This window comes from Hyaena hyaena, unplaced genomic scaffold (genome assembly GCF_003009895.1).
Source record: "Hyaena hyaena isolate Hyena2069 unplaced genomic scaffold, ASM300989v1 scaffold_225, whole genome shotgun sequence".
NCBI classification, from domain to species: domain Eukaryota; kingdom Metazoa; phylum Chordata; class Mammalia; order Carnivora; family Hyaenidae; genus Hyaena; species Hyaena hyaena.
Window position 1 is genome coordinate 1,062,041 of NW_024080857.1, and position 15,878 is coordinate 1,077,918.

Consider the following 15,878-nt stretch of genomic DNA (forward strand, 5'->3'; position numbering starts at 1 on the left):
ACTCGATCATCATCTTTAATTATGAGAAACTGACTTTTGTTCAAGGTCAGTGGCTGAGTAAGTGCAGAAGAAAGATTTTAACCAGACTCGACTATTCCCCAAAGCCAGAGCTCCTTCTACTATACCTAGCCAGCTTTTTTTTGTGTGTGTGATCTCATTTAATCCTCACCAGTCTCAAGAGAGTGGCTCTACTGTTATCACTTTTTACAAGTAAAGACACTAAGGCTTTGAGAGGTTAAGTGAATTGACCAAGATCATGCAGCTAGTAAATGTCAGAGCCCAAGTCAGTCGGTCTGCCTTTTGCAGATTTACTTTATGCTGTATTAACTCCAACCTGAAAGCAAAAGGGAGTCAAGTAGACAGAGTGGAGGATCCAGGCTGAATATATAGTTAGGATGATTTGTTCTAGTAGGAGCTACTTAAAGCTGCTGTTAAAAGAAAAACAATTTCCTAAAAGAATTCTATGAGATCCCTTTGGAATGCTAGCAATTCAAACTTAGCTTATGAAACACTGAACTAGAAGGTATTTTGTCTCCTAGCATTAGCCTTCCAGTTGGTTCAGATAAAATGTTAATGTTAAATCCAAGCAGGAATAAAACTACTTATTTTAAGAGGAAAAATATAAGAGCTCTCTATTCTAGGATACTGTTGATATAAAGGGAACCAAAGGGACTAGACAGGCAGGAGTTTGACAAAAATCACAACTGAAGGTGGAGCTTGATAGTTTCCAGCATTAAAAAAAAGATAAAAGAATTCAGAGATCACTCTGAGTGTGTGTGTGTGTGTGTGCCTGCATGTGTATTCTTGTTTTAATAAGCTTCCCCTGCCGCCCAACTCTTCACCCTATCTAGTCGTGACTCCAATCCTTCCCATGAAGGCGCAGTATGCGACCATTACTAGCTGGCATTCTCTGCAGGAGACTAGCCTCACGCTGGGTGACCCTGTGATGCACGAAGGGCTTTTTAATGCCCTTGCGAAGTGGTTGAGGGACCACGATTTTATTACGCTTCTGGGATGGGTGGTGATCCAGCATCCCTGATTTAGAGACGCTCAGGGCTCCGAAAGCTCCACCCCGGAGTTCTAGAGGAAAATACTCCTGCATGGTCTCTGCCTGATCTGAAAAAGATACAGCTTCCCGAGGTTCCGCCTGGGAGATGGTTCAATCTTTAGAAATTGCCAGAGAAGCCCGTCCGTCTGCTGGGAAGCCTGGCTTTCTGGAACGGACGAGAAGGAGCTTGGCTTTTCATCTGAGTAACTTGAGGATTTTGTTTGTAACTTAAAACCGCCGCTTAAATCAAAATAAGAAAGACACACGCTGTGGCAAGTAGACACTGGGAAAACCCGTGTGACGAAGTATGGTCTAGAAATTCCTCATTTAATTTCCCCCGGGAAAGAGTAAATATTTTCTCTTTGTTACTGGGGCGGTCGACTCCAGTGATCTGCCTTCAAAAGAAGGTGCGTTCGAGAGGTGGGTTAGAAGGAGCAAAACCGGGAGGAACGAGCCCAAGATTTGGATTGCTCCCGGCTAACCAGAAGCGGCTCCAGTTAACTCTCAGAGTCGTCTCCACCTTTGCCACCCCCTGCACACCATTCTCCCTCCTCCGCTCCCGCCTTCGGACCCAAGGCGCGCCTCGCCCCACCAACCCGGGGAGTTCTCCACCCCCCAACGTCCTGCCCCACTACTCTCTTCATTGAAGATGGAGGCTGCAACACCACCGCCGAAAAATCCCTGAGGACCGAGCCACTGGATGCGGCGTCTGGGGACAAGCGAGTTTTGAACCCTGGCGAGGCTGCGTGGTCACCAGAAAAACCGGTGACCGCACCGAGAGGGCGACCGTAAAGACTCTGGCCAGAGGCAGTCCCGGGGCCCCCCTGCGCGCGCTCGCGGCTCCTGTGTCTGCTTCCTATTGGCTAGCGTGGTCTCGGGGGCGGAGCCGCCGGCAGCCCCGCCCCCTCGAGGGCTCCCGAATCCCGCGAGCTCCTCACCCGCGGAGTTCCAGAGCCGTGCTCTGCCTGCGACTCGGTCCTGCAGCGCCTCTAGGCTGCAGGTCGGTGCTCCAACCACCTGCTCGGCGCTGCGTCCTGGGAAGCGGGGAGGAGAGAGGAGAGAGGAGGGAGGGGGGCGGCGGGGGTGGGGGGAGGAGGAGGAGAGAGGAAGCTTACACACGCCTTCCAGTCCCTCCACTCAGAGCAGCCCCGAGACCGCTGCCGTCGCCGCTGCTTTCGCCGCTACGGCTCTGCCACCTGAGGAGACCGCCTAGACTCGCCGCCCCTGTGGCCACCCCGGCGACTGCCGCTTAGCACCGGGCTTTTCATGCACACCGCCACTACCATTATTATTATTCCAAGAGAGGGCGAATAACACACCAGCGTCAAAGAACCACGTACACCTTTCTGAAATACTCAAGCGTCTCCTGGGAAGAGAGGGTCGTCGGTCCCGGGAGGAGCAGCCGCCGGGGCCAAGGGCAGGCGTTGAAGGGGAGGAAGGAAGAGTTGGGGCACTGCGTGGTGGAAAGTTGCTTGCGGCGGAGACCCGAAGATCCAGCGCCACAGCCCGGAGGGGGCGGTGCGCCTGGGAGAAGCCGCTGCCCCCTGCGTTGGGACCTGCGAGCTCGCGGGCAGCGCGGGGCCGGGGACGACGCCCCCTCCTGCGGCGCGGACTCTGCCGGTGGCCCCCGAGGAGGAGGAGGAATATGGCATCGAAGGCGGGCCCCTCCTGCCGTCTAGTCTTCTGCCTCTTGATCTCCGCCGCTGTCCTCAGGCCAGGTAAGCAGGGGCCTCGGAGCAGCCCCAGGCCGGCGTGGAACGGGGGCGATTTCCTCGGTCCGCGGCGCAGGCCTTGCAGCTCCGGGGCTGTGCGCCCGGGCGGGTGGGGGCGGTGCGGGCGCCGGGCTGGCCCTGGGTTCAGTCACCTGTGCCGCACGCTTGGGCCCGGCCGACCGGCTCAAGTTTGGGCAGGGACTGGGGGCCTTGGGTAAATCTCCAGGAACTTTGGGTGCTGCCGGGGTTCGGGCTCCAGGGGCCCGAGGGCAGGATTCGTCTGGCTCTCTCCGCGTCCCCCCGCCGCTGCGGCTCCCGCCTGGGCGGCGAGCCCTCGCCCTCTGACAGTTCCTCCAGCCTTTGGATATCAAAAGTCCACGTCACTGCGCTCCGGGCAGTTTTCCTTTCGCTTGGCTTTCCGAGAAAATAACTGCCCGCACTTTTTTTCGGGTTAAATCCCTCGGTAACTCCCCCTCGGTAAGAGGTGAGGAAGGGATAGGAAGGGTCGAAGAGAAAGGGAGGACTTTAGTCACTCCTTTTCGGAAAGACCTCCTGCAGCTTAATTCGTGTTTGAGTCCCCCTCCCCCATCGTCTGGGAAGGTAATGAGTGTCAGGATGACGCCAGGCGAAGAACGCGGCCCGAACTGGACTTGGCAGCCAGGGTGGTGAGACCTCAGTGAGCGGCTTGTGGATGTTTCAGGACCTGTGATTCGACCTCAGTGTTCAGTTATGTCCTGAGCCTCGGAAGCAAACAAGTCAAAACCCCCCAGTAACTAAAATCTCTCGCCGGGAATCCCTTTCCTACCCCAGGGACGGCCCCTGTGCTGTCATCCTGAGACCCACCGGTCGGCTGACGCGAGGGGGTCCTAACAGGCACTCTGTAGGTTCGCCGTCAGGTGATGGAGCAGCAGGTTCATTTGCTCGCTAGGACTTGAGTCATTTTTGAAATTGTTCTCTCCCTTTGAAGTTTTATCTCCAGCCCTTCGTACACATTTGCAAGTAAAACTCCTACTTCCTTTTTTTTTTGTTCCCGGCTTCTGTTTGTTCTCTTACCCTTTTCTTTAGTTTTTGGCAAAGAAAGACTCACTTCCTTTTCGCGTCTTTAATTTCTGCGCATACCGTCAGTTGTTACCAAGCTGAGGCCAGAAGAAGAGGTTTGAAAGCCTTCGGGTCTCTCCCAGGAAGAGGAGACAGTGCGGCTGAGGGTTAGAGTCAGAAGATCCCAAGTGTCTGTGCACGGCTGCTGTGTAGTGTCGGCCTCGCGGCGTGGTGCGGAGGAGGGGGTGCCCTCTCTCGAGCTCTATTATAAAGTTCTATTTCTGGGTGAGGTCCTGAGCTCACCTGCAGTTCTGAGGCTGGAGGAAGAGGCAGCTGTGACAAATCTCTGGCTCTGGGGCGGGGCGTGTGAAACGCGAGTTGCACCGGATTTGAAGCAGGTGGGGTAGTGTAAGCACCCCCGGGAGGTGGGAAGGGGAGAGCCGCTTGCTTGACTTGGGCACGTTGTGGATTCACTTTGTCCTGATCCCATCGTCCGATGTGAGAAGGAAGGGCACTCACTCTGGAGCCGAGGGGAGGGGAGGATTGACTAGGGTGAGGTAGTTTGTAAAACGCAGACGCCCGCCCTCCCCGCTTGGTTTTCAGTTTAACCCTCTCCCCACTTTGAGAGTGCTGTCTGACCACACCGGTTCCCCGGGAGCACACGCACACGCCCGGCTTCCTTTTCCGTGCGGTGGCTCCGGGGTCTGTTTTCAGTTGGGCCACTCAGAGGCCAGGTTTTTCCTCACATTTAACTGCTCAAAGGGGAGCGGTTCCGCTTTCAGACTTCCTTCTCGGGGATTCTTTTGGCGCCCCAAGCTCGCGTTGACAGCGCGTTCCCGGCTGCGCGCTTTCGGGGAGCTGGATGAATTCTCGCCGTGCCGCCAAACCTCCGCGGATCTGAGCGTCAGAAACCTCAGATCGTCAGATCAGTGGTTTCCTTGAATTTATCGGGTTGGCATATGCGCAGAATTCTCGGTGCGGTGTCAGGGTGTTTGAAAAGAAAGGTTTGAAGCACTAAAAGTGCCTCGTCCAGACTCAGGACGCAAGTCCTGGAAGGCAAGTGCGCCTCCCTCGGAGCCCTCTGCAGAGCTGCGCCCTTTGGGGATACGGTGCCAATGGCTGGCTTAATCAGAGACCAACCGACTTACCCGCCTGCAGCCCTTCATGTCGGAGCACTTTTAGGAGTGTGTGGTGAGACCTAGAGAACCAAAAATCGAGCCTGTGGATCTGCTCCTGCAGGTCTTTTGGTCTGTAGTCGCTACATAGTCATCGATGTGTTCTGGGCATGGCATGTCACCTGTTTTAAAGGGAGGGGGACAATATGCATGAACCACAGAAACTGAATTCAAAGATGAAGGCAATGAAGTAAGGGCTGAACATCCGAAGGAGGAAGAAACTCATTATCCTTGTAGAAAGAGCGTCAGCCTGTGGTGACATTTTGTATTGCTTTAAAAAATGCTTTCCTTGATTATTTATGAGGAGGTGCAGTTAACCCTTTCGTCTCTTGGATCATTGGTGTGCACCCCTCTCAGGAATTTTTCTTAATTTCTCACTGATACAAGGTTAATTCCCAGAGATAAGCACACTTCAAGCCACACCCTTCCCCCATAGTGGGATATTAGGTTCTCAATGCATTGTTTATCTCAGTAGGCCTTGGGGAAACCATCAACTCAAATAATGTCCTTGCAGACTGCCTGATGTGGGACTATTCAAATTTATTAATTTAAAAATGGCAAACTGCTTAGTAGCCAGTAAATATTGCTTTTTCCTTGATGATTTATTTAATCCAATGGCAATTTACAACTTAATAGGATACTATTTTCAGTAAACTGCTTTTCTAAGCTTGGCTCAGCATCATTCACTTTTGGGCACTTGAGCAACTTATTTCACATATTTGGGCTTCAGCTCTTTCATATGTAAGTAAAACAGTGGACTAAGTATCTACTGTCTGGGATCTCTTTAGCTCAGAACTGTTTGACTTAAGGTAAAATGGTGATTTGGTAAAGGCAGAGTCATTATCCAATTGTATTTTCTAATGCTTTCACACAGACCGAATGGATACAGTTCATATAAATTGTATTACTAGAAAATGTCAGTGGAACCCAATTGCAAAATTTCCATCTCTTTACCAACTTGTATAAACCCAGTATAATACCTTGTGCTTACTCCTCCAGGCCTGAAGAGGGCTATTAAAAAAACAAAAAGTGTGATAGAGAGGATTTAGTCTTCTACTATCCTGGGAAAAAGAGAGCTTTTTAGGCCTCAGAAAACCCCATTAGTGTAACCCATCCATCCTGGAAGACTGCCTCTATGTAAACTGCATATGTGGTTCCTAGAATGAAATGGAAGTGATCGTTGATGCTAATATGTTCCAGTGACAAAGCCTTATATGTACATCCTTAAGATGCTCCTAAACAAGATAATTGATTTGCAAGGTAGTTTTAAGTGCGATATAGAAAGAAATAGAAAATAGTGATGCTATAGTTTTAAAATCTATAGAAATCCAAAATATTTTCATGACACAATTTCAAACTTTGGCTTTTTGGAAAATTCAATTTAGCTTATCTTTTTAAATGGAATTTTGAAAGAGGATACTTGTTTGCTGTTAACTTATTAAAAAGAAGAAAATCAATAAAAATCTACTTTAATAGTCTTGTTACCAGAAATTATTTTTTTATTAGAGTCAGCACTCATGTGTTCAGTTTTCAGTTATGCCATATAGGAACGTTCTGACTTTGGGAAAGCTATTTTCATCCTCTTTCTTATCTCCCATCTGTAAAATTTTCTGTCTTTATAATGCATGGTTCTGATTTTGGTGAGATTAGTAATCCCCTTGCTCAGCATTTGAATTTTTCAACGAAAGCATGCTGTATTATAATAACATGCTATATGACACATTATGTTATTAACAGAAAAGCACTCTTTAATTTGTAACATTTAATAATCACTTTGACCATTTTAAAACTTGATTTTTTATTTTTTATTTTAAGGGAGGGGAAGAGACAGAGAGAGATGGAGGGAGAGAATCTTAAGCAGGCTCCATGCTGATGGGAGACCCCACGTGGGGCTGTCTCACCACTGTGAGATCACGACCTGAGCAGAAATCCAGAGGGGGACACTTAACCAACTGAGCCACCCAGGCAACCCATACACCATTTTTTAAAAAATCAGGCAAAATGATCTCTTTTTGTTTCTTTTTTCTCCTTTTTCTCAGGTTTTCATGTCACTAAACATAGGCCTTTGTAAAATTGATCACTAAGTTGTTAGCATTACTTGGTGTAAGAAGATAGTATTTTGTCATACAATATCTTAGATACTTTATAATTGCCTTGTCTTATATTCTTAACACAAACACACTTCTTTCTCTTCTGGCCATTTATTTAGCATAAAACATCAGCAAAGAGTTCACATCTCTGAAGCTGTTAACTCAGGCAGACACATATATGTATATCCCAAATATGCAGGAATGCAACATAGGTGCAACTGTGATAAAATAGTCTGTATATACAGAAACTTGAATTTAACTTTTCTCAAATTGTCAATTTTATTCTTCCTTTGTTAGGTTTTCACAAAGGCCCATTTCATTTCTTACACATGAATGTATGTGGCATAGTAAGATATGAGCTAAGTCACTGGAATATTAAAGTTTCCTTAAGAGTGGTGGGTGATGACTTAATATTCATTTATGTATTTACTCTTGGATATCAGATCTCGTTTTATTTTCAATAAGAAATGAAAAAAGACTGGAAAATGTTTATATGAATTTCTCATTACTTTTTTTTTAAACTAAAAAAGTTTTTTAAACTTTTTTTTAAACATAGAATTTCCCCTATGGAGTATAAAGTCAAGACTAAAATATATGTTTTATATTTAAGAAGAGGATACTATACGCTATTTGATAAGGTTAAATCCTACAGTTATTACAAGCGTCCTTATAGTGTGCAAAGTATTATATATTTGGAGTTATGTATATTTCCATTCAGCTAATTTCTCTGTTTAAATAACAAGATTTATATGCTTCCCTTCACCTTCTTACTAGATGTAATATCATATATTTCGGCTAGGACTAGTTCCAAATGTGCTATGGTATTCGGTAATTGTTTTATGGTAACCTGTTGTCATAGTCCATTACTGTAGTATATTTTCCAAGGATGAAATTAGCTTTTAGTGCTTACTCTCTTATTTATCCAGTCCATTCAAGGGGAAATCTGTCCAATCAAAAATAGTTTCTAATCAAAGGATTACCTAATTCAACTTTGAGTTGAAGTATTTCAATGAACATGCCTGCCTGTGTCTGATCTTTTAAGAATTCATAGTATTGCCACATAAGGAAACTAAACTGTGGGAGAATAGATTAATCAGAAATCAGAATGCTGTCCAGCTTCTCTGGCTTGTTAGCCTCCCCCCCCCCCCCCAACTCTCTCCTTTATTACTCTGTGAGCCATACATCCTGGTGTATCCACAACAGTCCTGGTTTATCCTGATGTCCTGGATCAATTATTAATGGTACCTTATTTCACCTTTAGAAGTACAGTTTGGATGACAAATTATATGGTCACTGTGACTATTAATGACTTACCTGTTATATGTCTATCTTAGACTACTTAACTGTAAGTACTCTCATCCTGATGAAGTACATATTTCTAATCTTTTTTATTTATAAGTTACAGTGAAATATCAACAAGAGACCACATGTCCCTATAGTGTCAAGTGTAGGAGAGATATAATGTTATAACCCTGAATCTCAGAATTTTGTAGTGGGTATAAAACATTAAGGATCCATGGTTTGGAATGGAAATCAAATTGACCTGAGATACCAAGAGAATAATAGGGTTTGGAATTCACCTGGGAGCTATACTTTGTTTCTAGGGAAGGCCTATTTCAGTCTGATCCTGGAATCCTTTCTCAGCCATTTGCACCATTCCCTTTCTGTTCTTCTATGAGGTTTCTCGGTAGCTCCACTATCAGTTTGGATATAAAAATAATTGCCAAGGATGTCTATAGAATTGAAAGAATCTCTTAAGTCTTTTTGTATGTGTAAGGTACAGTTATATCGGTTTTAAATGGTGAGCTGACTTGGGGCAGCCAGCGATATGGCTAGGACATTTGGGGCCAAGACTGACTTCCTAATTAGACACCCATGTGTTCTTTGGTTCATGTATATCTAAGTGTCTCAGGTTGGTACTCAGAAAACCCCAAAAGGAATGGAGATAGGAAAGGTGAGAGAATACTGTCTAAGCACACAAAGTAAAGGATGCCATAGTTTTGTCCTTGTTGATGCAACAGAATGAAGGGAGATGGCATTGGTCATTGTGGCTAAAACTCTTGCCAGCACATACCCGAGTATTTCCTCTAATTAGTTGGGAAGTTTATTGGTATGAAATTTACCTAGTTCCTAGTCAGGAAAACATAAAAACACATGTAGCTACACTTATTAAAATTTTGAACCATAGTATATCAATTAATTATGCCGTATAATAGAGCACTCCAAAACATAGTGGTTTAAACAGCACCCATTTTAATGCAGTTCATTATTCTTCAGACTGGCAATTTAGAGTGGACAGCTGAGTGCTTTTCTGATTTTAGTTAGATATCTTCATTTTACTGTAATCTGCTGTGGGTCAGCCTAGGTAACTTGCTTTTGGGAGTTGGTATTTGGAAGTCAGGGAAAATTAACTCTTCTCCATGGTCTTTCATTCTCTAATGCTTCCCTAGACTTGTTCTCTTGATGGAAGCAGGGTTCTGGGAGGAAGCAGAAATCTGCAAGTCTCCTTCTGGCCAACCATCACTTTTGCCACATTCAGTTGGTGAGGACAAGTCCCAAGCCCAGCTCAAATTCAAGGGGGAGTGGTGGTGGTGGTAGTGGAAATCATCTCTTATTGAATGGAAGGAGATAAAAACACTTGGCAAACAGTATGCATAAAGATCAGGAGAGAGGATTAGTACCATTTTTGCCATCAGTCAACCAACGGGGGATGTGACAGCAGCTAGTATCCTAGTAAACCCATATTCATAGTTTACACCTTCCTCTTCTAGGTCCTTTGGCAAGAAATATGACATTAAAGAAGTTCAAGCAGCGTCAAGAAAAGCACTTTTTCCTATGGCTGAACCCTTATCTTTCCCTGGAATAAAATTATGGAAAGTTAAGTGTGTGTGTGTGTGTGTGTGTGTGTGTGTGTGTGTGAGAGAGAGAGAGAGAGAGAGAGAGGAGAAGAGGGAGAAAGAGAGGGAGGTAGAGGGAGAGAGCATGCACAATTTTGAAGGGTTAAAGGAATGCAAATCATGGTCAAAAGTAAAATGTGACAGAAGAGGGATTATTGAAAAAAATGGGAAATTACCTTAGGTCCTTAGATATTCATTTTGTATTCATCTCGTTCAGTTGTCTTTTTGTTTTTTGGGTTTTTTTGTTTTGTTTTGGGAGAAAGAGAGCAAGTGCCTATGTGCAGGAGGGGGAGGGGCAGAGGGAGAGAGAATCTTAAACAGGCCCTATGTATCATGGAACCCAACACAAGACTCTGGGCTTGATTTCACTACCTTGAGACTTGAGCTGAAATTAAGAGTTGGGTTCTTAACCAACTAAGCCACAAAAGAACTCCTGGTTACTTTCCTTATTTGACAGCTGAGATAGATGAAGCCACAGGTGAAAAGATTATGTAAAATTCAATAGCAAATTAGCCAGTTTTTTGAGACAACAATGTTCTCAGTTTCATTTACGCCTAAACTCATAGATTCAAGGTTTGGAGCTATACAGGACCATAAAATTACTTAGGTACTTGCCTAAGTGTCACAGTGTTGGCCAATCCAAGATTAAAACTCATATAAATTAACCTGAAACTAATATTAGAGTGTATGTTAACTAACTATAATTAAAATAAAAATTAAAGCAAACTCATGGAAATCGACCATTCAGCATTTATAAACAGCATTCAATAAATATTCAGTGCTCAAATGTGCAAAATATTGTGCTTGGTGCTGAGGATACTGCAACAAACTACTTACTAGACAGTCAAGGTCTTATCATTCCAAGAAATTATGTTCTTTCTGGGAAATAGACATCAATCAACTAATTATATAATTTTCTAGAAGTTTTGCTAAGTACTACAAGGATGAATAAAGAACATTTTACATCAGAGTGGCCAGATGTGGCCTGTGCTTTAGGAACAAGTTGGAAAGATTCTTTCAGGAGGTGATCTGAGGCGTATACTGAGGAATAATTAAGCAGAAGATATGGGCTGAGAGAATAGCATGAGTTAAGATGCCGACATGGGAAGGAACATGGCTTCTAACTCCTGGAGGTCACCAGGAATTTGTTCCTGTAATTTCTCTAATTTACTCACCAGTTGCAGGGTTTAAAGAGGATCTATTTGATCTTATTCAAATATTCACATACAGGTAAATATTTACATATTTACTTTCTCCCTTTAAAAAAAATCAAGTGGGAACACACTATACATATCATTTTGTACCTTTCCTTTTTTCTTAACAGCACATTTTGGAGATTAAGAGATTATCCCATGTTAGCATATATAGCTCTACCTCATTTTTAAAGATATATTGGATTTTATTGTATACACCATAATTATTTTAATCATTTTCCCAGTTCTTGGAAATGTAGACTGTTTCCAGTCTTTTTTGTTATAAACTTGACTATAGTGAACTTCCCAATACATGTTCTTATTCATATGCACCATTACGTTGGTAGGAAATGTCCTGGATGTGAAATTGCTGAGTCAAAGAATATGTGCATTCATTTAGAAAGAAATTCTAAAATTACAGTTCAAAGAGTATATACTGTATTATATATATTTGGAAGCTGCTAAGGGAACACATCTTAAAATTTCAAATCAAAAGAAAAAAATTGTTAACTGTGTGTGTTGATGGGATATTAACTAAACTTGTGATAATCATTTTGCAATATACACATACATTATATCACTATGTTATACACCAAAATAATACAGTGTTATGTGTCAGTTATTTCTCAATTAAAGAAGAGTATGTATCTTTAAAATCTCAACAAGACTGTTGAGATTATACTAATACTATTAATATTCCTCATATTAATAGTACAGAGTTATGGGGAAAGTATAACTTAAAAGAAAACAGGATAATAGGTTGATTCCTTATTTATTTAAAGCTGTGGAAAAAGTGAGAATTATAGAGGTAATAGACATGCACATGCTCACATGTGAGGCAAAAGCTATAGATAGATGGGTGCTTAGCTTTATGATGCATGTGTTGGGACCAAAATTAGGTGAAAGAAGTGCATTTATTTAAATTATTACCATTGCTCTTTCCACATGGCTTTCCAAATATGGCTTTTAGAACATAAACTATGTAAGTCATATTTTCTTTCATTTTGAAAGATTCATACTCTATAGGGTAGGATGAACTAAAGCGGTGGATTAACAGACAACATGTGAACCTTAAGAAAGTTGATATTGGGGCACCTGCGTGGCTCAGTCGGTTGAGTGTTCAACTTCAGCTTCAGTCATGAACTCAAGATTCATGAGTTTGAGCCCTACATCAGACTCACTGTTGTCAGCCTGTCAGCACAGAGCCTACTTTGGATCTTCTGTACCCCCTCTCTCCTTATGCCCCTGCCCAAAAAATAAATAAAACATAAATTAATTAATTAAACTTAATTAAAAAGAATAGTTGATATTGTTTTACATGACACAAATGATTTCCAAATATCTGTGTTAGTTCATTGTAGGTATAATCTACATTGTGTAGGTGGACTAATGCCATTTTGTAAGCCCTGTATAGTAGGTCTTACTAAACAGATTTCACGTATTTTTAAGTAAGTCATATTTGGAACAATTCTTCCAACAAGTTTGTTTTAAGAGGCTCATCAAAATTGTTTACTAGTGGATAAAATGTATCATCTTCTGTAAATTTATAAAAAAGTCCATCAGTGCCATTAAATATATTTTACCCTGGAATTTTTAGATCTATTATGGAAGGGAATAAAATATATTTTTATTGCAACTTCTTTATAGAAAAACCATAACATTATGTTTGTGAAGGATTTTCAATAAGTATGTGATGAAGACATATTTTTTAAACAAGGCAACAAATAGTCATAGTGGAGTTTAAAAAAAGTTTTTTTTAAATGTTTCATTTATTTTTGAGAGACAGAGAGAGAGAGAGAGAATGAGCTGGGGAGGGACAGAGAGAGAGGGAGACACAGAATCCAAAGCAGGCTCTAGACTCTATGCTATCAGCACAGAGCCCGATGTGGGGCTGGAACTGGTGAACCATGAGATCATGACCTGAGCCAAAGTCGGATGCTCAACCAACTGAGCCACCCAGGCGCCCCCATAATGGAGTTAATATTAGTATGCACAAACTGTAATTTCATAAATACGGCAGTTTCTGCCTAGCATTTAGTTTTAAATGTTTCAACTGTGGCATTTATACTTTATTCTACAAGCAATTTCTCTGTCTGGTGATAGGGATGACACTTTTCCAAGAAAAATGCTTATGATAGCTATAAGACATGGGTTTTATATTGTTACAGAGATGGGCATGGCTCTAAATATGAATAATGCTTTTACTATCAGATCTAAGAGTAAAACATAATACATATTTGGATTTACCCTGTTGGATTAATCCTTTACTCAACCCAAGCCCAGTGGATGGTAATTTAGTTCTCAAATAGAAATTTTCTTTAGGAAATGACTGTTTTAGAATGAAATAAAATTTCTTATCATAGTAGAATGACAAATAACTATCTGTTTATTAAAACAAAACCTCCATCTGCTCAGCTGTTTTTCTCTTTGCTGATAAGAAGTATGTCTCCTTTCTAAAATAAATGATACAACAGTAAAAAAGGAGTAGAGTTTCAGGGTATGGTTTAGAGGTATCATTTTTTAGAATTGATCTAAAACGTTTAGTTAGAAAGGATTTGAGCAGCCTGAATAGTGATTTTATGGTAGATCTTATGGTTATACCTGTATGATATTTTAAAAAATAACTCTTTGCTTAATTTTTGTGTACTGTCAATGCTTACAGATTTCACAGACTGTCAGTACATAACCTAGATCCTATTGCATCCGAGTTCAGGGGCATGGGTGATAGATCAGAACCTTAGTTTGATATCCTAGTTCTTGTCTCTGTTTTCTGATTTGTAATATGAGAATAATAATATTTCCAAGTTCATTTAATATGGATATTCCAATAAGGGAATGAGTATATAGCATTCTCAGTGCTTGACATACAGTGGACTCTCAACCAATAATAATTATTATGAATCACATTTTGTAGTAATCATATAATTGTAATAATATCAGTTTATTCATATCAGAAAATATCTCATTTTCTGATTGAAAGATCTATTTCAGTTGCATCTAAGTACATTTTGGGGGGTTTCCATAACAAAGTTAGACTTCATAATCTTATTAGAATGTTTCATAGTCCCAGTATCTGTCAAGCAATTTCAGTTTTAGCAACTAAAGGAAAACAAAAGAAAAACACAACCTGAAAGTTACAATCTTAAATGTGATTTCCTGGGAGCAAAAGCTATTAAAAAATACATGTTCTAAAATTATAAGGACTTTGTAATCTACAATATTATCCTTAGAAATTTATATTGTATACATGTTTCTATAATTTGAAAGATATTAGACCTTAGAAAGAGAAAAATTACACTATTAATATAATGGAGTCATTTTGGTGATGAAATTATGATTTTAAATACAAGGCACATTTTCTCAACTATAATTCAATAGAGGGAGCTCCACTACTTTCCTTTTATGAGCACTGTAGGGTGTTTCTATTTATTCTGATTTTCTGGTGATGTCTAATTTAATAGTGAAATTATTAAGAATTTATAATTTTAATGTTAATGATATTTTAAAAATTGAATAATATCCTCTTATAAATGAGATTCAAAATGCTTCTACAAATAATATATGTTTTAAAATCCTTGGTTTTAATTCTCTGTGTCCTTTGAATAGTAAGTCACTAGAAGAAATCAAAGTAGTTATACCCCTGAAAAACATACTCACTCTAATATAGCAGGGCATCAAAGGGGAACAAGTTTATTTCCAATGATAAAATACTAAATTTTTGACACTACTTTTGTGATATCTATTAAATGAAAATAGCTATTTATTTGAATAGGAAAGGAAAAATAGCTGGTATTTTTCTCCAAATGATTTTTATCCAAATGATTATAGATTTCTCCATGGAACCATTCTGCCCTCACATCTTTCTGTCTTTTTAATTTTCCCAAATGTCCCCTTGATTTAAGAACTCCAACTATATTCTCAATCTAATTTGATTCATCACTTGTGTGTTATCCCAACAATTTATTTACCGTTTAGGAGAATCACCTTTGTCATGGAAATATTGCATCATATGATTTCTAAGATCCTTATAGCCTAAAAATTCTAAGATCCAAAATTATACATGATTTAGAGAAATATGTATAGGTTTGAATAGATGGTCAACAATAACTTTTATTGGAGGTCCAATTAAGAAAGAAATATTTAAAATGATGATCCCTCTTGATGTTTTTATTCAGATGGGAATTATTTTATGGAGTTGTGCAGAAAATTCATAGTTCCACACATTAGACCTCTTAATTTATTACTAAAATGCTATCAGCTAAAGAAATGGTCCAGTTCTCTGGTGTATTTAAGAATCGCCAACAGAGAGACAGGTTTTAAACATTTCATATTGAAATGAGATGCACTGCTAAGAGGGTAGCCTGGGGACTGAGGCCTGTAGCTTATAATTTTAAGCATTCTTTAAAGTAAGTAATTGTTTTATTGTGCTTACTTTCCATTATAGATTAGAGTTTGAGAATGTGGCTTCTAGAGCCAAATTGTGTGGTTTTGAAACTCACGTCTCTACTCTCCACCAAAGAGCCAGGTGGCATTGAGCAAATGGCTTAACCCCTTTCCTATTCTAACCAGTGCAGAATGGATAAACTCATTCATCAGCGTGACTGTCAAATAACAAACTCTTCAATCTCTTCTCCCTCTGCCTCCAAAATGATATAAGGTGAATAGAATCCTATTCTGCTCTGCTTAAAATGATGCAGTGGCTCCCCATTAGAGTAAGGATAAAAT

The 15,878-nt window shown here is 41.1% G+C and overlaps 1 protein-coding gene across 2 annotated transcripts in view; it reads left to right on the top strand.

Moving 5' to 3' along the window:
* The first annotated feature begins 2,158 nt into the window (after positions 1 to 2,158).
* Positions 2,159 to 15,878, top strand: part of ALCAM (activated leukocyte cell adhesion molecule) — a 204,410-nt gene continuing 190,690 nt past the window's right edge. For both annotated transcript variants that reach the window (XM_039243217.1, XM_039243219.1), the window contains exon 1: positions 2,159 to 2,766. In XM_039243217.1, the coding sequence (XP_039099148.1) occupies positions 2,694 to 2,766 (73 nt within the window). In that variant the 5' untranslated portion in view covers positions 2,159 to 2,693. The remainder of the gene's footprint in view (positions 2,767 to 15,878) is intronic.